Raw genomic sequence first — 20,533 nt, 5'->3', positions numbered from 1 at the left:
AGATAATAAATTTTCAAATATTTCCAAAAGAAAAAAGTGAACAATTTCAAATTAATCGAGACACGTATGTTAACTTTTTCAAATATCAAATCTGTCACTTCTTCTGTTAATCAAGGTATCCTGTAAGAGTAATCCCGATCACTGAAAAATGCGGTATTCCCCTATTTCAGAATAACATAAACATTTGACTTTTCCGCCTGTAACTTGACAACATTCACGATTTGATCGGCGAATTAAAAGGAACTTATGCAAATGTGAAAGTGTGTCTGGAATTGTGATACAAAGTTACGGAAGATCTCCGCTTTTTATCGCACAGAGAAAATTTCTAATTTTTATCCCCGTTCGCTATTAATCATCGGTTAACGTGGTAATTTGCTTGGAATAGAGGCTTCTTGCTACGTAGCACATTTCTCTCGGTTCAGAATTTTGCAACATCGTAACAGAGAAAAACGAGCGAGAAGAGATAGAAATGTGAGTGACGGATAATGGTATTAATTGTGTATTAAGGATGAACTTAAGAGGAAGTATTCTGAGCACGTGTATCCACGCACAGACATAGTTACATAAAGGATTTCCTAACGCCGCGATATTTTCCTTGTCAATGATTCCATTATATGGCGAAGAAAGAAGTTATCCGATGAATAGCTAACAAAACAAGTTACACACTTTAAACTGTGTTCAACCATGAAAGAAGGGAGAAAAGCTTGTGCAATAATCAATTTGTCGCGTTTAATGTTACTCGTGCGAGATAATTCTTAACGTAAAAAACTAGTTTGATCGAATCTTCCGTTTCTATACAAATGTTGTGTAACGTTGCAAACACAATAGACGGTTTTACGTGGAACGTGTGCGAGAAGCATTTTCGTTTCGTGAGCAATCGTTGATGAATTTCAGTAGAGTTTGTACTTTGAAATCCGTGGAAAAGTATCGAATAGACAGTTCTTCTTTCTCACAACTGAAACTGAAAAACCCGTTCTCGTTAACGCGTCCAATGATGTAATTTCACATTTAGTTACGAAAGTCACGTGAATACATTAAACAACTCCGACAGCTTGTGATTCTAATCCGAGACGAAGGAATTCGTATTTCCCCCCGTAGACAGACCAGTTCTCGTTGGAAATATTAACAACCACGATCACTTCACCTTGTCATTTATTTAGATTCTATTCATAATCTTAATTCGTACGAGATAAGTGCACAACACGGTTCAGTTCCACCTACGATTCTCGATACGATTTCTTCATAAATTGCCTCTTTCCTTCGAACAGAACTACCACATTAGTCTTCACAGGCTTGCAGGTTTCCCGTTTCCTCCAAACATTTGTATACCTGTCAATACACTCTCGCCTTTTAAACACCTTGCCTTAAAGTTCACCTCAACTCTCGCGTACCGCGTGCGTATAATTTGTTTGAAAAAATGGAGAAGGAAGTTTATTTCGCTTGTACGAAACCACCGACGTTAAACGGTTCAACCAGTTTTTAATCCTTATTTTCCTTATTTTCTAACGGTCGATATTAACCCTTCCGCCGAGGCATATTTGAAGTTTTTTAAATGTCTATAGGCGTCGTGAAAATTCTTTCGCAACGTGTTGCTGAAGGCTTTTGGCACACTTTCGCCTTCATTTAGTACTTCATTTTTGCCCTTTGCGCACTTTAATAAAATGATCAATTTTTTCAGTCAAATTTCAATAATTTTCAGTTTTATTAAATCAAACTTAGTCGGTCAAACGGAATTCGGTAATCGTAATTCTTTCAAATTTAAATTTTGTCAATTTATTACTTTACTAAATTAAGGCGGAAGCGTGCAAGGGCAGAAATGAGGTATTAAATTATACAGGCGCCAAGGGCACAGTGCAGGAAGATATAAAAATTTCGAAGCGCCTACAGGCACCGTCAGCAGTGAAAGGGTTAAACGATGAATCGAGGCTACGAGTTTATATCCTCTTTACTTTTGTTTGTAACCACGTGCACTGGAAACGTTTTTACTTGTGCAACGAACATGACTAACAGGTTGAAAGCGTTTCATACCCGAACAATAATGTTTAATAGGAATGTATATTTTTGGACAGCCGCCGAAACCAGCAGCAGCCTGGAACGGTCAGCGATCAGCTAAGGAAGACGCGGAAATATGCACGCAAAGGAACATTTACACTCACGACGACGAGATCGTCGGCGATGAGGATTGCCTTTACTTGAACGTCTACACGCCGAAAGTGTCGAATGAGATTAACGAATTAAAGGGAGGTTATCCAGTTATGATTTGGCTCCACGGTTGTGGCTGGATCTGTGGTGCTGGACACTCGGAATTCTATCATCCAAAATTCCTATTGAACCACGATATGATCCTCGTCACTGTAAATTACAGGTAAAAATTACAGGTCAATTGTATACATATATCGTTTACTTTCAGACAATATTGCAAAATGATTTTGAAATTCTTCCAATTTCAGTATCGAAGCACATGCATGATGTTTAAACTCTTCATAAATGAAAGAAATTTAATAAATTTCATTTGACGGAGTTAATCACTTTGGCTCCTGATTTGGCTTCTCAAAAGTAGCTTCGAATTGTTAGTTTACTGTAAAAAAAAAAAAGGTATGTCGAGCCTAAAGGGTTAAATGATATTTCACAGGCTTGGACCACTAGGATTTTTAAGCACAGAGGACACGGTGTTGCCTGGAAATAACGGTTTAAAGGACCAAGCGCTGTCCATTCGATGGGTACACGAAAATATCGCTGCTTTCGGCGGTGATCCAAATCGAGTGACCATTTTTGGTGAAAGCGCGGGAGGCGCCAGTGTTCACTATCACATGATGAGTAATTTAACGAAAGGTATTTATGATTAATCGTTTCGTGGAAATAGGGAAGACTGAGTAGCTGTTTTATTTGTAAAAATTGTTAAAAATTATCTTTGTCTATAAGTACCTAACTTTAGTCGAATGGACTCGACCCTTTTCCAAAGTCATTCACTCGAAACTATAAAATTTAACGAGTGTCGCGAGAAAAATTAACGGAGCTCAACGAACTGTAAAATCTATTGTCCAAACGTTTGCAACAAAATTATCGAAACAGTCCTAAGATTTCACAGTGATTTCGATAAATTTACGACAAGTTACACGCACGTGGATAGTATTTTCTTCCATATTTCAAAGGAGTGTTAATTTGGTGCTACTTTAAGGTCAGATATGAATAATTATCGTTTCCAAGATACTATTTTACGATGGCAATAAAAATACGACACTAACTCCAGACATTTAACCTGCACAAAGTGTCGTCCAGATTTTCAACGGTACACTATCAGCGACACAATATCTACGTTTAAACAATCATTAAAAATTAAGTTTCACAAGAGGTACGAATTATACGTGCACGTAAAAATGAATTCTCGTGAGTGTATCGGGGAAAACCGGTAGTCCAGAAAAGGCATTGAAGGTCAGAATTAAACGATCGGGAAAAAAAGTCCAATTACGTGGAATAATCGTGCCGCGCACAGAGTCCCAGGGTCTTTGGTTAACCACGAAAAATCACATAATGCGGCGTTTTCATTTTCACGTTTTCCGTGATTTCAAACAGGCCTTTTCCACCGCGCGATCTCGCAAAGCGGTAATGCACACTGTCCGTGGACTCTGGCGAGGCCAGGTTCGCCGAAAAAGAAGGCCACGAAGGTGGCTGAACTTCTTGGTTGTCCTTCGAAAGACTCGAAACAGCTCGTTAGTTGTTTGCGTACGAAGAAAGCCTTCGACATTATTGCTACCGATCGTTCGTTCCAGGTAAGTGCAATTATTATCCTCTTTGCGAATCGTACCATGTGGCGGGTACGTCGTCGTCAACAAATCCTTACCAAACCTCGTTCTATTCTTCCACGCGAACTTTCTCTTTTCCAACTCCTTCAGATTTTAGTTTCCGTTCTTTTGTCTCTCCCCGGGTTAAGACTTGCTTTCGTCCTCGAGTGGCCTAAGAAGCGCACATGTGGCATCCAGGTTCGCACGAGGACGAACGGCCCGCTTTCCACGAATTTTCCGTTTCCACCACTTTCTCCACTTCTATCTTTATCTATCGCTACTCCTGTCTCCCTGTCCTAACAATATAAAAACCGAGTACGCCTACACCTCGGGACAGTTTCTCCTTTACCGACCATCGCGACGTACCCGCCGAACCGCTGCCGCCGGGACGAGTAACAAAATAAACGATTGTATTTCCCGGGCCAATTGCACGCCCGTACGACCATAACTTTGTACTTTAATAAATTGAGGTGAAAACAGGGTAACGACGTTCCTCACTCGCCTCAGTACCATGTGGTGTTAATCCGAATGAAATAATATTAACACCTCCATTGTGATACTTAAATTACAAAACGAATGCATATATAAAAGTAATCCTTTAAAGATTGTTTTATGCTAATGCAAAATTATGTAGAACGAGAATTGAATTACTTTTAGTTACAATTAACGAGAACAGTCAATAGTTTAGAGCAGATTACTTGTAATCTTCGTAAAAGAGCCGAAAATAAGAATCGATCAAAATAACCACCAAGATTATTTCGCGAATCGTTTCGAGATCTTAAGAGGTCCTTGATTAGTGAAAAGATAAACGATTGATTTACGATACCGAGGAAAAGGGACTCGTAGATATGTACATGATTTTTGAAATTACAATTTATCTTTCGCAATCGATCTTCTTTTCGTACTCGATCGCTTTAATTATCCTACCGTGTAGTAATCCACACGTGGGATATGGTGGTTGTCCGCCTGCATCATATTATCTACATATCTATCTACTGACAGCTGTCCAATTGCACAGATTTACCAGTCGCTGGCTTCAATCGTTTCACGTTAAGGCGTTTCCCGCGCGTGCATTTAACAAATAAACTGATAAAACTGAGACGTCCTTGGACTGTCGATCATTCGATACGATGCAAAACACGGTAACTACTCGTTAATCTGAATTTCAACTTGATCCGGATTTACCGCGCAACATGTACAATCTCCTTTTACCGAATAATCCGTATTACAAATGTTACACAACGCCTCGTTGTATCGCGCGAAGATTCTTTCGTTTTCGCGAAGAACAATGAGTTTTAACCCTTTCGTTGCTATCGGCGCGTATAGGAGTTTCGAAAGTTTCTTTGCGCTGTATTATCTTTTGGTGCACTTCCACCTTAATTTAATGCTTTGAACACCTCTACCTTAATTGAATAAAATTACGAATGATAAATAATTAATTTTGATCATTTGAAATTTTCGGAAATTTTCAAAATATGAAATTAAGAATTTCAATTTTAATAATTTCAGGTTAAAAATTTTTCATTTGAACAATTTCAGATTGAGAATTTCAGTTTAATCTGAAATTAAGAATTTCAATTTTAATAATTTCAGGTTAAAAATTTTTCATTTGAACAATTTCAGATTGAGAATTTCAGTTTTAATAATTTCAGATTAAAAATTTTAATTTCAACAATCTGAAATTAAGAATTCTAATTTGAATAATTTGCAATTAAGAATTTTAATCTGAACAATTTGAAATTCTTCAATTCAAAATACTTCGATTTAAAATTTCCTTAAATTTAAAAGCGCCAAAACAAAAGATTCACCGTCTGCCACGCACGAAAGAGTCAAACGTGTAACTCTTTAACGCGTAAATCATAATTAACATTATCAGTGATTAATTCTCTTCGTTTAGCTCGCACACAGCAATGTTAATGTTCTCCATTTTTTCTTTCATCACTTTTTTTATCTAGATCGCAACATCAGCTTGACTAAATATAAATTCTAAATTCTAAATATACACGTCCAATGGATTTTGCAAATCATTAAGATAAGCTTGAACAGTATCTATCACCGAGTTCAGAACGCAGCGTTTCTCTTTCTCTTCAATTCCTCGTCGATCTACAATACACGTGACAGAGATTAATAGGTTACGTATCCCGTCAAACAAGTCCGCATTAACGGGACCTTATTATGCACTACTTGATTGCGCGGGACTCGTTAACCCTTGACATTGAAGTCGCATGCAACTCGTTTAGAATTATGTATAAGTTCATGCTTATTACATAAGTATCCTAACAGCTATGTAATTGGACGATTCGAAAAGCAATCGCGTAATCTAACCGCGATTTCATAACATTTAACGATAACTCATATTCCCATTATTTCCACAGATTTCCCCACAGATGATTATGCATCGATTACAAACGTTCTTACGTTCCTCGTTGAACGTTCTTATTAGTTCACGTAATGAACAAATGCATAGACACATCAATTCTCGAATGAATTTTTACGACGGTCTTGTCAACGCTCTGTACGCAGACAGATTTCACGGTGTCGCTTGAACCGTGACACTGTCGCTTTATAAATTATCGAGACGTAGAAACTAATACATACGGCTACGGGTAAAGTTAAAGTGACCGTTAGCTCGTTCGCTGCCAACGACGCAGCATCTGCGTTGCAGAATGTATTGCACAGTGTGCTATCGATTTTCTGGTGGCAGTGAACGTGTTGACCCTTTCGCTGCGGCAGGTTTTAGTGCGTATCTCGTGTGGCAGACAATAGATGTTCGATCGCGGACGTGAAATCTTTTGGTTGGGTGTTTAACAATTTCTTTTTAATTTTGTAACGTGTCCATTTATATTTAAAATTGAAACATTTTAAATTGCTAAAATGTTAAAATTAAACTTTCTTGATTTGAAATTGTTAATACAAAAATTTGTAAATTTAAGATCGTTAAAATTAAAATTTTTAAATTTGTCATTTTATTAAGTTCAGGTGGGATTGCGCAAGAGGTACGAATTAAGGATTAAATTAAGGTGAAAGTGTGCCAGAAGCCTCCAACGTCACAACGCGAGAAAATTCTCAAAGAGTCAACAGAAACGAAAGGGTTGAATTACTTTCGACGTTGATTCGGCACAATAAAAATGGAACTCACGTAACTATGTGAAATTAACCACCGACGGAGCACACGCGTTCCACAATATATTTCCCAGCGTGTTATCCATTTTCTGGTGACAGCGAACATGTTCAATTATTAACGACGTTCATTCGACAAAACTAAAATGGACAATCAGAAACTAACTAACGTCGAAGTAACTATGAAATCTCTATCGAAGATGATCTAACACGATCCCCACGACAGCATCCTGACATTTCGAAGAAACTATTTTCCCGATTATTTTTATCGGAAAAATCTAGCGTCAGCTAACTAAATAACGTATACTGCTCGCACACGGTAAATAATGGTCCGAACTTCTGGAAAAACCAGTTTCGTGCATTCGTGAATACATTATGCGTGGCCGTTCATGCGTACATTTAACACTCGCGAACGAAAATCGATGTTCACGAAACGAAGACGATTTTTAATTGACCTTTCTTCTTTTAATCGTGAAGTGAGATACGCGAAGCGAAAAAAGGGAAATCTTCCGTTGCGAGATGGTTTTCAGCGAAGTGTATTATGGCACAGGTAAAAGTGAAAGTGGATATAAAATGAAGCAATAAATTGACTTGCATTGTTCTTTAAGAAGTTTCTACCTCCGACACGTAAATTTTGTACGCAATTCACGGAGATTCAGACATGCGCAAGAATCTTGTAAGACGCGACCGAGTGATTTTCTCTTTGCTTACAGTACGATGCAAAAACCGGGCTGAGATTAAAGTATACAAAGTTTTTCAGCCTGATCTCTGAGCTCGAGACTTCTCGTTAATTAGAAATGGAACAAATTATTTAGAAATTCGTCAATCACCTTAAAACGTCCAATAGAAATTTAATGTCTAATTATTGCTGTTTTAATTGGAGTTTAAGAATTATAATTTTGCCCCTTTTTAAGGAAACTTTTGAACGGAACATTTTTTATCGTTCGAAACGTTAAAAATCTTTCAATAACAAATCATAAGATTCACGATAAGAAACTTCATGTGAAAAATCTGAGATGTAATTAGAGTTTAAGAATTATGATTTCATCCCCTAAAAAGAAAGCTTTCGAACGAAGGATATTATGTATTAATAACTACATTTCAAAATATTTTAATTACCTTATTTCTAAAGATTTTAAATACTAACTACCTTATTTTTAAAGCTCATAATGTTCAAAAACAGAAAATTATAATTCAAGAATTTAGAATATTTTAAATACTAATAAACTTATTTTTTAACGCTGGAAACAATGAATTGGAAGATTGTCAAAAACTTCGTCGAATGAATTTTTCGTTCGTGTAATCTTGGCCTTTATTCAGAACAGCAACAGTGTACCAGAATTCACTCTTCCTCTTTCTAATTTCTATTAGGTATTTGGTTACTGCCCGATGATACCCTTCAGACCGGTAATTGAACCTGTTCACCCCGGTGCTTTCTTAACCGAAGATCCCGCAGTTTCGTCGAAACATGGTCGCTTGTTAGACATACCATGGATGACAGGAATTACGTCTGAGGAAGGAGCCCTCGTGGCACCAGGTATTTTCCGACTAAGCACATCATCAATTCCCCCGTTATATCGTCGATTTGTTGGAACAGCGATACGACTATTTAAAGTCTACTTCATATTGTAGAATATTTTAAACGCTGAGAAATTTATTTTTTAACGATTGCGGTAGAAGGTCATTAACCCTTTCGACGCGGCAAATTTTAGTGACAGAAATTGACACATTTGTTTCGTCGAATTAACGTGGAAAAGTGCAGAGGATAAAATTAATTATGCTATTGCTCCAATAGCATAACGCGAATAAAGGAGGATGTTAAAAGAAGGCCAATTTACAGCATGATTCCACGCATCCTAAGGAAGAAAAAATGTAATTGTCATTTTTCCGGGAAATGATGGGAATACATATTCCGTCTGTTCGTAAATTAACCGCTTAGAAACTCATATTGAGTATTATTTACAAAGATTGTTGTATATTGGTGCTTAATAAAAACCAAAAATAATTAATGACAAATTACAAACTGTCAAGAATACGAAACTGCTTCGTGTTTGCAAAGCAACTGTTTATTCGAGTCGTAACTCTCAGAGAGTTGAGCGATGCTCTCAGACGCGGCGTCCGCTCGCGAGAGACACTCTCGAGAGCAACTCGCGATAGTTTTACTCTGAAAAGGACAGCTAGCTTTATGTTTGGCTCGATGTACGTACAGCGACCCAGGCTCGCAAGAAATATCACGAGTTCGAAGAAGTTAAGGCCTAGAATTTTTCCCAAAACAGTTGCGAGCGTACACGATCAGAAATCGGGCAGGACGACTCGTCCTCAGTCGGTGTTTACGAGGCTGTCGAACGAGTGCCTCGACGAACGTCGCTTATACTGCGCGATTATAGTCTTGTAGGGTCTTGTACATTTTTCGTTCCTTAGGATCATGTTGTAAAAAAATTTTTCGTTCCGGCCGTATGCCAAAATTGGCCTTCTTTTAACATCGTCCTTTTCGAAGCACCTGTAACAGTGAAATGGTTAATTACAATCTAGCTAATAGTCTTTGAACGTTTAGGATCTCTGGTAAAATATTGTTTGTGTATTACCTACTATTTAACACTAACCGTACCACGCCTGGTCAAATGACCGGTTTTAAAATTTGACGTGTAATTTTTTCTTATTATTTAAAAGCTACTTTCTACGTTGTTTTCTATATTAAATTAACAATCACCGGTATTCCTTCCGGAAGAATATAATAATAAGTATACATAGAGTGCCGGTACGGTTAGTGTTAAAAAAGGATTAAAACAGCCCTATTTTGAATCGTGACATTGTTCTTGTTAAATAAGTATAACTTTAATTTCAAATAAAAATACCTCACTTAGAAGCATTTCTTTTTTAACTTGAACTCTTATCTTCCTTATCAGGATTATACGCAAGGAACAACGGGGAGTTGATCAAAAGGATGAACAAGGATTTCTTGAATGTTGCACCAATAACGTTGATGTTCGGCGAAACGTGTTCCAAGGACGAGGAGAAGCGCATGGCCTCTGAAATACGAGAATTCTACTTCGGCAAGGCCGCCATCGACAATTCCACGCGGTTCAAAGTCATCGATGTGAGTGTGCCACGAAATTTCTCTTTACATAAATGTCAATTTTTCATTCTGACGACTGTGTTGTACATTGCTATCCCGTTCTCTCAGCACGTTCGCTATCGGGATCAATGACTCGTACTGAAGTTCGCGTGACGAAGGACACTGGTAACGTTATTTTTAAAAAAGACACCGATACAAAAATAGTTATAGTCTTTGCTGAAAGTAAATACATTGTGAAAGAAATACGACAATATGTTTCTTTCAATTGTTTATTCAGAATATACTTACAAATTTTCACAATGATAAAGTAAAGGAAAATTGAATAAACGTCACGCGAGATTAATTTTGCGTTTCGATGATTTCTTCGATATTTCACAGATGTACAGCGACGCTTGGTTCACTCATGCTGCTCAAACTGCGGTTCGCCATTATCTCGAAAAACAATCTTCCCCGGTTTATTACTATTATCTCGCGTACAAGGGCAGCGCATCGTTCAGTATAATATTCGGCGATCCGAACAACGATTACGGAGTATCTCACGCTGACGAACTTCAATACTTGTTCCCTGTTGGAGAACAATTGTTCAAGGATGTGCCGCTGAGCAAAGATGATCGTAGGATGATCGATGTGATTACGAGCTTGTGGTATAATTTTGCTAATTCTGGGTGAGTCGTTTTAACAAACAAAGCAAAATTTTTGTTATGCAAATAGATTTAAATACACTCGGAGTTATATTCTTGAAACTGCGCCAACGTTTGCACAATCGACACGTTTTTAACATGAAACATTTGTGTCTGATGTGATTTTAAATCTCAATTTCAGATCACTCAATATTTAAGAAATTTTCTGTCTTCCAAATTAACCAGATTGCTATTTAAATAATTATTTTCAAAAATCTTCATTCAAGTTTACATGGATCGATACTCGTTATCGTGAACTATTGTCACCATTAAATTTTCATTTATCGCTAAATATTCTAAATCTGAATTTCAGAAGAAATTTTCCAAATTGACCAGATTGTTATTTAAATAATTACTCTCAAAAATCTTCGTGCAATTTCACACGTATCCACTGTTCCTCGTTACTATGGACGAATGTCACTAAACATTTCATCACGTTTCAGTAATCCCACACCCGAAGAAACAGAACAAATACCCGTGAAATGGAAACCCGTCAGAACGGAGTCCCTCGAGTATCTTCACATAGGACAAGACAACATTCGAATGTCGGAGAATCTTAACCCGGACAGAATGAACTTCTGGAAACGTTTACCGATACGACCGGATTTAGACGACAGCGGCAAGCATCGCCAGCCGAAAGAGGAATTGTAAAAACTGTCTCGAGAACAGCGTTCATGACCGTCGTAAAATGAAACGCACCGTTAAAGAAAATCATACACACACACACACACACACACACACACACACACACACACACACACACACACACACACACAAAGGACACTTAAACGTTCGCGTAGAAAATTCTATTTCCGGTTGCATTGAAATATAACAAACGTACAACGCGTAACATACCTTCTGAAGTATTTGCAGAAATTGCATACGAGGTTAGAAAAAGGTCTGCGATCGCCGTCGTTACGCACCTATTAGTTTACAACCTTAATGCACTTGGCGTGTTAAATTAGCATTTCGTTGCGGTTAGAGGATAATTATATACGTGGCGAACAGAAATTTTTCACGGAGTGAAACGACACGAAATTGGTATCCTTCGAAACATGAGAAACAAAACGAATGTACGTAAGATATTTCAATAAAGTAAAAGAGGATACCTAATGTTTCTATTTCTTCTTCTTCGCATTTTTCTTCTTACTCGTTGATCGAGGAATTATTGTGGATAGAGAAGGAGGTGGTGGTATTGGTAACTGTGGCGGTGAAATTCGCAACGCCATGCAAGCTATGGAATAATTCTTGGGATGGCACTCTTCGAATGGTTGAAATCTGACGTTCTCGAATTCCAATTCTTTGTATGGTAATTCGTAGATTACTTCGAAGTGCAATCGTTTGGCTGTGAACAGAAAAAACATCGATTGGTCGTTTTAAAATTCAGGCAAACGTTATCGTCGTCGAATTCAAAGATTATTAAAAATAAAATAACCCGTACAGAAAGGACATTGAACTCAAACTTATTAATCTTCCGTAGGCACACTGGGTCGTTTGTGTCCAAGTCCAATTCTTTTATTGTTTTAAACTTTCAAAAAATCTGAAAAAGTTCTCGACCACTTGTCAAAGTCTCCACTACATTGCTCGTTAAGTCAAATTCTTAAAAATTTTTTCAATAAAAATCAAAATTTCACTTGGACAGTTAAAGGCCCAAATTGCTCACGGAGGATTGAAAATAAAACGGAACGTACCGATAGTTTGAGCAGCGTTAGAAGTGAATTGCCCCACGCAAGCGGAGGCGATATTGCTCGCTCGAGCAATGCAGGAGCGCAATAACGCGGTACCGATGCCTTTTTTCTGGTGATCAGGCTTTACACAAAGAATGTCGATACACAGGGACTTATCTGCGTCAATCGTGTTGAAAAAATTAGCCTTGGCAATGGCGTGAAGTTTGAGCTTCCTAACTTGTCGCAACGTTTCTCCTTGCTGTGTCAACAGAAGCATCGGTGAATCATAAACGTTTCAGCTTGGACGTTATGATGGAAAAAGTGTTGTCATTAAGGAAGGAATTTTAACAAGCAGGAAACGATACGATATAATTTCGTGTCCACGTTGATTGGAAAGTTTGTGCAGAAATGTTTGAGAAAGAATTGTAGACAATATATCTGTTGATTCCCATTTTTGATGAATTTTCCATCAGATTAATTACGTTCTTCGTAACTTTTGCAATTTATAGATATGTAGGATTTGAGATCAGTTAATTCTCTGTCCTTGTTCTTCACTAACGGATGAAGAAATTCATACCTCTCTCTTCAAATACCATTGCGACTTTTCAAAGATCGTGGCAATGAGCACACCAACGAACTCGTCGGTTCCCTCTTCTAGAGCACAGAAGCTCAACATGCTCTCTATTTTTATGGCAGTCCTTTCCATCATCATTTTCATGGATACTGCATCGTCATACAGACCGATAGCATTGTTCAGTGGTTCTGTTCTGCAGAAGTGCGTCTGAAACATTTGTAATTTGCAATTATCGTTAAACTGCCATTTCGCTAATTACGAAGAAATACACTACAATGAAAATTCGACAAAACTTTATAGGGGTATACACTACCGGCCAAAAGTTTGGAATCACCTCCCACTGTTCATCGATATTAAATCTGCTGCTAATTTTTTACAGATTTGAAGCTTATCTCATATCAATTGATTCGAACGATGAAAAATTCTCAGAGTCGCTGACTTTTTTCCGGAAATATTTGTGTAAATTGCAATGCTCGGTGATTCCATTTGGCCGGTAGTGTACATTGCCCGCCAAAAGAATTGCAACATCTTAAACCTGAAATCGCACAAATCTGAAATTTACACGAATTGTCTGGGATATTGAAAGGGAAAAATGATTCAAATTTGTAAGTTTTTCCTCCTTCGTTATCATTTTATTCGCTCGAATGAAACACAATGCTTTTTCAAAGCGTATAATCTGAAACCGTGAAAATTCTCAGAACGAACAAAGAAAACAATGGGAGGTTCTCAGGGCAAGTAATTAAAATAAAAAAATTAGAATATACTTCCAAGTACACAGATTTCTATTAGACGAATTTCAGTAGACGTTTTTCCATGCGCAACAAACTGTACTTCGAGCGACGATGTACTAGCACAAATTTCAAGGCTTGTATGTATCTGTTTAACCCCAAATCGACGATCCGATAACCGCTCGATACTCTTTGCCACACAATGGCCGCATCTGCACACGGTAAATCATCGTACGGCCGTTTCATCCGGATCTCCGCAATACGGAGGCTGAACAGGCGGTAGTCGTTGTCCTTGATTGAACTTCTCTTCCGACACCAGCTCACGGTTCGCCAATCTTTCAACCCGTACATATTTTACCAGCCTTGAAAAAATATTCCCCACGCTAATTCTTAGCGTAAAATACGTCGCCCTAAATTCGTTAGCTTAATATCGCGTAATTTCCACCCTCCTCGATATTCTCGTAAAGAAATTTCGATTGGTGACTCTGGACAATTTAACGTACACACAATTTTCATGTAACGCCTCTCAAAAATTGCAAGAAATGTCAATACTGAAGTTGCTTCCCATAGAAACGAGAGAAAGGGGACTTCTCTATTCAGAGTTTACATTGACGAAAATTGTACACCTTCTCGTATCATCGCGCTTTCGTGCTTCGAAGCTTGAAATGAAATTTCACGATCGTACAACTCCCTCTTCATGCTGAATTTTTGAGAAAATCGTCCAAGAAAATGGACGTCGAGGATAAGGACGAGCACGCGTTACAAGTGGAGACGCGAATGAAAGCACCTCTGCGATGGAATTCTCCAGCCAGATACGAGATAATCGACCTGAAAGAGCTGCAGTACGACGAAGCTTTGCGGCTGATCAAAGTTTAGCCGCGAACAATGTCGTACACACTTCTCAACAACGTTCCAGTTGTCTGTTCGATGCGATAGTTGTAACGTGATCTGACGAATTTGCAGCACCACTTCTTTCGCGAGGAGCCTATGTGCAAGGCCTCCTCGTTGCTCCAGGACGAGACATCCGTGAACGAGTATCTGGAGCTGGCGAGTACGTGGATGAAGGACACCACGAGCATAATCGCGACGAGTGCAGCGTCTGGTCGCGTGATCGGAGTTGCTGTTGCGCGAATCAACAGCAGCCCTGAGAAAACGGACACTTACAACCGTGCGCAGGTACGATTGCGATCGATGTCGAAAGGCGACAAGTCGGTGTAACCTTGCGGAGAAACTTGGAGTTTTCAAACTTGTGTTATAGGAACATGTTCGTAGTCAAAGTCATTGAAAATTTCAGGCTATTGGAATGACTATAAAGGAAACTTAAGAGTACAGGGGGGAAAGGACGAGTGTCCGCTTAATGTTATTTTTAATCAAGTTCGAGCAAATTTTGATATTAAAGAGCTACGCTGTGTGCGCTTTTAAGCGCTTTGAAAGTTTTCTCGCACTGTGTTAATGGCGTTTTCTGGCACACGTTCACCTTAACTTAAGCCTTGAGTCTGCTTCTTTGCGTACTTCCACCTTAATTTTTAGAATGACACATTTCAAAATAAAAATTAGACTGAAAAATTATTAAAATTATAAATTTTGATTTAAAAATTTGGCAAAGATTTGGACCTTCCATCTCTCCTCCCATTGCCAAATGCAGAACTGCATTTTACGATGAAAAGCACATCCGTCCGAAAAATGGATCCTCGTCCGTTTTCCCCTTAAATACCTTCAAAGAAACAATCGGCACATGAATCGTTCACACAAGCAACTTATGCATACGACAAAAAAAATTGCTCGTGTTCACACGCTCACAATTATTAATGCTACAACAGCAATTACATCACAGCACCTCCACGACCAGTCAATCCACAGAGAAACTAGTTCTAGGTAACACGTAACAGACACCGATCAACAGAAGCATGTTAAAAGGAAATTCTAGACAATTAACAGGGAGAACAATCGCTTCAATTATCGAACGTATACTAACAAGGACATATTCGCGTTGTACAGATCCTGGAAGGAGAAACTCTGCGCAAGATCATGCATCTAACGAATACGCTACTTGTTCAAGCTAATGCACACGAAAGGTTCGGCCATCCAGCGTATTTCTGCATATACATTCTGTGCGTGCACCCGTCTTATCGAGAGAAAGGTGTCGAGATTGCGCTTCTGAACGCTTGCGTGCAGGTAGCAGTGACCTTAAAAATGCCAGCAATCGGTGGTGTTTTCACCAGCGGTGTTTGCCAATCGTGGGCGCACAGCGTAGGCTTCGAGCTTCTCTCGGAAATACGTTACAGTTCATGGCTGAGCAACGATCAGGCTGTCTTCGACGATCCAGGAAGAGGAAATTACTCGGCTGCCTTCATGGGCAAGCTGATACTACTCGAGGAGTTCAAAGAGGACGATGTACCATCCGTCAGTACTGCATCGAGAGATGTAAGATCGCTGAAATCTGTTAGATCGCTGAAATCTCAGGAACAAGGTTCTCTGAAATCTGCGGAGCAAGGCTCTGTCCAATCTCAAGTGCAAATGTGAAACTGTAATGGGAATGAAAATTTCTGGGAGGAATAAAAGATGTGCAAATAATCGTTCATACTTTCTGAAAAAGCACTTTTTTAACCCTTTCGCTGCTCTTGGCGCCTATGGGCGCTTTGAAAATTTTCTCGCGTCGTGCCCTTGATGTCTATGGGCGTTTTCAATATTTACACAATTTTTGGCACACTTTTACCTCAACTTAATAAAGGAAACTTAAAAACTATGAATTGCCAATTTTTTGAAAATTTTGGAACGTCAAAGCGAAAGACTTTTGTCCTTCGCGCACTTCCGCCTTGATTTAACAAAAGAGAATTACAAACGATAAATTTAAAGATTTTTAAAAAATTTTAAAACGTCAAAACGTAAGATTTTGCCGCCATAATTGAACATTTATCGTCCGTCACGCGTGTTACGTACTAAAATCTGTCACGGCGAAAGGGTTAACATAAAGAAAAGCAACAATTATTTATGATAAATCTTGAAATTACCAACTTATGGTAAACGAACTGCATTACCAACGCAAGATTGCCATACTCGTTGAACAAATGCTGAGTATAATCTCAGATGACGCCACCAGCGATCCGACACGTGCCGATACTATTTTCCAAGAATTTCCCGGGAGTCCCCTTTGGACACCCTTCCTTCATTTATCCCCTCCCCACTGTCACTTTCTTATTCAACATGCGAGGGATAGGGAGTTCACCCCACGTGAAGGGTGGCTTTGTGGAATGGAGCTACACCCTATAGGATGGGGGAAACCATAATGCCGCCCAGGCCAAGCCGCGCCATTTTGTAAATCAAAGGGCCAAAGGGACACGATGAAAATTCTCAAGTTTCCGGGATATTTTCCACAACGTTCTTATCACCTTAAATTGCACAAACTCGTTACCAAAATTCGTGAAAAACGGTATCTACTTGATTTGCTCCAAACTGGAGAACCAAACAAAGTGTAACTTTTAGTGGAAAAATCTTTGTTACACTCCCAATATCTTACTGGTTCCATGAAATTATAGTTATTCATTTGAAAATACAATGTTACTTTGTATCAAGCGTCTGATAAAAATAGATTAATTATGAAACTGAAGAGAGTTATACAAGAAAATTGTAGCTCTGTTGCTGCTTCCATTCGTATTTTTTGATATCGAGTATTACCTTATTTTTAGGTGTTTATTGCACTTTTCTAGATTTTCGTTTTATATTGATACAACGAATGCTTGAATATTTTCTGCAGATTTGAAGAACGACTGTAAATTCGTAATATTTCACAGGAATACGCGTTAGTAGTTAACGATTGATATTTAATTTTCTTTCGAGCAGTTTTTACGAAAATGTGGTTTACGTAGGAGTAGTAAGTAGAGAAGAAAAGAGTATCGTTTTCACCGAAATCGTGGAATAAACGATTTCGGTCTCTGACGAAATATTTATCTTCCTATTTTCAGCCGCGCTTATCTAACTATTCTTCGCTATTATACGAATATTTTGTAGCAGATCGCTTACATAATACGGTGCTTCAATTTACTATTATCACCCACTTTTACAGTGTTTTCTTATCGTTGACATTACAATCTGACTTTATCTGAAATTAAATTATATCTGAATTTATCGCAGCAATTTTTCGTCGATCTTTTCTTCGCCCAGCATTATTTCCCAGTAATAAAAATTGTGTGCAATATAAAAACCTACGATGTATACAATGCAAATATATTCTACTAAAATACAAAAATATGTAATTGATCGAACTTGGTTAAAAAAACAACACCTTTGTGGTCGAAAATAATTTCGGTTGCAGAAAATATCTAAGACGTCGTGTTTATTTTAAATTTTTATTTCACGTCTTTATGTTTGCTTAAAAATTGATCGAATACGAGTGAACGTGATAATTTTACATATTTGGTGCGTATTTGCGGCAAACAAATGGATGCAAATTACACTTTTCACGCCACTCCGTCCCATACAGTGGCGCCGTCTACAGTTCGCAACTTTGCGACTCGTGGTTTCATTACCGCCATTTTCTTTCGCCGCATTATTCATCGCCTTTGCATTTGTATACCAAGAATGCGCAAATTAAACGCGAATATTTTACAATTTATGCAAAGAACGACGCTTCTCATGTTCTAAATTAAAATTATTTTTCGACTGACCTGCAAATTGGATAAATCACAGTTTTTGCGATATAAGTAACCACGCCTCAATAATTTAAGTTCGTTTAAACGAAGTCAGCTTGTCGGTGAACTATTTTGAAAAAAATCACCGATACTCTTTAGTTTATTGCAATAATAATTAAGATAAAATAGAAGATTAAACGCTATTTTACACGTAGAACAATATAAAAACCATTATTCTTGCGTAAACGTTTGAAAATTAATATAAAATCAACGACATTTACGCGATTGTGTTATAAAGAATTTTGTCAACTTTTTCTGTTGAATTTGAATTTATTATATGACACAGTAACAAGAAAATGGAGGGAAAGTGAACGTTTGAGACGAAAGAGTTATGATACATAAGAAAAAAAGATTTTTATAAAAGGATTGAGTGAATTTAAAAAATACAAAGCTTTAAAATGGAATCTAATGAATTATTATTCTTGCAAACAGTAATGTATATCTCAATTTTTACTATTTAATAAAATGATTTGGATGGACCTACGAATCTTGCAAAATCTATACATTTCCAGTTGCTTTTCCACAAAATTTCATACAATTATAATTATAATTACAATTATAGTTAAACTACGCTCATGTTCTGAAGCGAAATAAAAAATGATAAGAACTTTAGTAATCGATAAGAATCAATCACGTTTTTATTACAATCAGCTAAAGAATTATTTTATTGGCTTTGTACAGACAATTAAATTCAGTCACTGTGTCTCTTTCAAGTGAAACTTTGTACGATAAACGACATCTGATTTAAATTTTATTAAAAATTTTCAAAATATTCTTACCGATTTAGTTGTTCATTCTTTTCGAAAGCAATATCAAAATTATGTAAAAAATCATTCACCATCGCTGTAATACATTAATTAAGGGAATAGATATCACACTTTTTATTAATTTATCTCCAAGAAATTCAGCAAAATGTAACACTTAGCTGCAAACGATACTCTTAAATAAATATTCGAACAAATTACTTGACATATAATATAATAAAAAGAAACTTTAGAAATAACTCCAATACCTGAAAATCTGGGAGTCTAGCACAGAGGGGAGAATGAATTATTCTGTAAATATAATAAAAATCGATGCAATGATTTATACATTAAATTCTTCTTAACTCGGGCGCTTTTCCCCTCAATTCTGTGGAAAAAATTTGCACGTAAAAATAAACTGTTTTAATTGGTAAAAAATTCCTAAGAGAATCTCGCACTTCGATTCGAAGAAAGAATATGATTCCACCGACAATGAAGGTTAATTAAGGGCTCGTAACCTTTAGTTATTAAGACTCGTTTAAGCAACATTCTGAAACTCCTCTGTCGAAACTTTTTCCGATCGCCCAGACAACCATTGTGAAAATAACATCGCTGCATTAGATGCGAAATTCCCATGAAATTCGTACAGCAGACAATATTTTCCAATAAGTATGGCACAAGAACTTTTTCACTCTTGGACATGAACAAATTCTCTCCCTATTCTTTCCTTTCATCGAAAGGAAAATCACTTTTCAACGAGAGAACGATCAAACCTGAATGTTCAATTGTTGAATTTGCAAATCACTCTTGTCGGTACACATTTTTACTTTCAACAACGATTAGGGAAATGGATAGAGGATATCGTGAGACAGAAGACAGAAAGTTGAAGGAGAGAGGGAAGGAGAAAATGGAAAGAAGGTAAGATAGGGTAATTAGAAAGAGATAGATAAGTAGGATAGTAATGAAAGAAATAAGGTATTTTTCTTCGCTCGTGAAAAACAAAATTATGGTTGACCAGGATTTAATATTTTGATGGGAGAAGCAAGGATAAGTGTAATAAATACTGTAAAGTAAGAATAAAAATTGTTTAGTAATTATTATAAAAAACTTGGCTGATAATAATATAAGGCAATAAACAAATAAAATGAGAGTGTAAAATATAGATAAATGAATACGTAAAACTTCCAGGTCACGTGGAGTTACAAAGGATTAAGTTAGTAAAATAAGACAAAAATGAATGAAAGGAGATGATGGCAAAAGGTAGCACAAGAATGAACGGAGAAGTAAGCAATGTATAGTTGGAATTAATATAAAACCAAATCGAAATTTCTCATAAAACCGAAATAAAGAATATGCACAATACACTTTCACCAACAATTAAAAGGAAAAGCTTGACACGCGAAAAAAGAATGGAAAGGATGCTTGCTCCTCGAACAGACACGCACTTCTGCCACGCGTATCTTTTCAGATTTCAC

General features: G+C 37.4%; 2 protein-coding genes across 3 annotated transcripts in view; both read left to right on the top strand.

Annotated features, from left to right (window-relative positions):
* The window catches only part of LOC108573421 (venom carboxylesterase-6-like), a 12,663-nt gene extending 1,277 nt beyond the window's left edge, over positions 1-11,386 (top strand). For both annotated transcript variants that reach the window (XM_017935864.1, XM_017935863.1), the window contains exons 3-9: positions 2,070-2,365; positions 2,633-2,832; positions 3,574-3,770; positions 8,274-8,439; positions 9,809-9,999; positions 10,357-10,643; positions 11,102-11,386. In XM_017935864.1, coding sequence (XP_017791353.1) covers positions 2,070-2,365; positions 2,633-2,832; positions 3,574-3,770; positions 8,274-8,439; positions 9,809-9,999; positions 10,357-10,643; positions 11,102-11,309 — 1,545 coding nt within the window. In that variant the 3' untranslated portion in view covers positions 11,310-11,386. The remainder of the gene's footprint in view (positions 1-2,069; positions 2,366-2,632; positions 2,833-3,573; positions 3,771-8,273; positions 8,440-9,808; positions 10,000-10,356; positions 10,644-11,101) is intronic.
* A 2,970-nt stretch (positions 11,387-14,356) lies between these two features.
* LOC108573391 lies at positions 14,357-16,150 on the top strand. The gene is made up of 3 exons (XM_017935833.1): positions 14,357-14,497; positions 14,591-14,803; positions 15,626-16,150. The coding sequence occupies exons 1-3, from the start codon at positions 14,357-14,359 to the stop codon at positions 16,148-16,150; spliced, it is 879 nt and encodes a 292-aa protein (XP_017791322.1).
* Positions 16,151-20,533: the final 4,383 nt, after the last annotated feature.

Source organism: Habropoda laboriosa, unplaced genomic scaffold, assembly GCF_001263275.1.
Source record: "Habropoda laboriosa isolate 0110345459 unplaced genomic scaffold, ASM126327v1 scaffold92, whole genome shotgun sequence".
In the NCBI taxonomy this organism is placed as follows: domain Eukaryota; kingdom Metazoa; phylum Arthropoda; class Insecta; order Hymenoptera; family Apidae; genus Habropoda; species Habropoda laboriosa.
The sequence above is the reverse complement of the archived record's forward strand: the minus strand, read 5'-3'. Positions and strand labels throughout refer to the sequence as shown.

Bases quoted from the DNA above. Each gene is read 5' to 3' on its own strand.
- LOC108573391 (XM_017935833.1), top strand. From the start codon at position 14,357: ATGGACGTCGAGGATAAGGACGAGCACGCGTTACAAGTGGAGACGCGA. The intron at 14,498-14,590 runs GTTTAGCCGCGA...ACGAATTTGCAG, and splicing joins AAGCTTTGCGGCTGATCAAA to CACCACTTCTTTCGCGAGGA. The intron at 14,804-15,625 runs GTACGATTGCGA...CGCGTTGTACAG, and splicing joins ACACTTACAACCGTGCGCAG to ATCCTGGAAGGAGAAACTCT.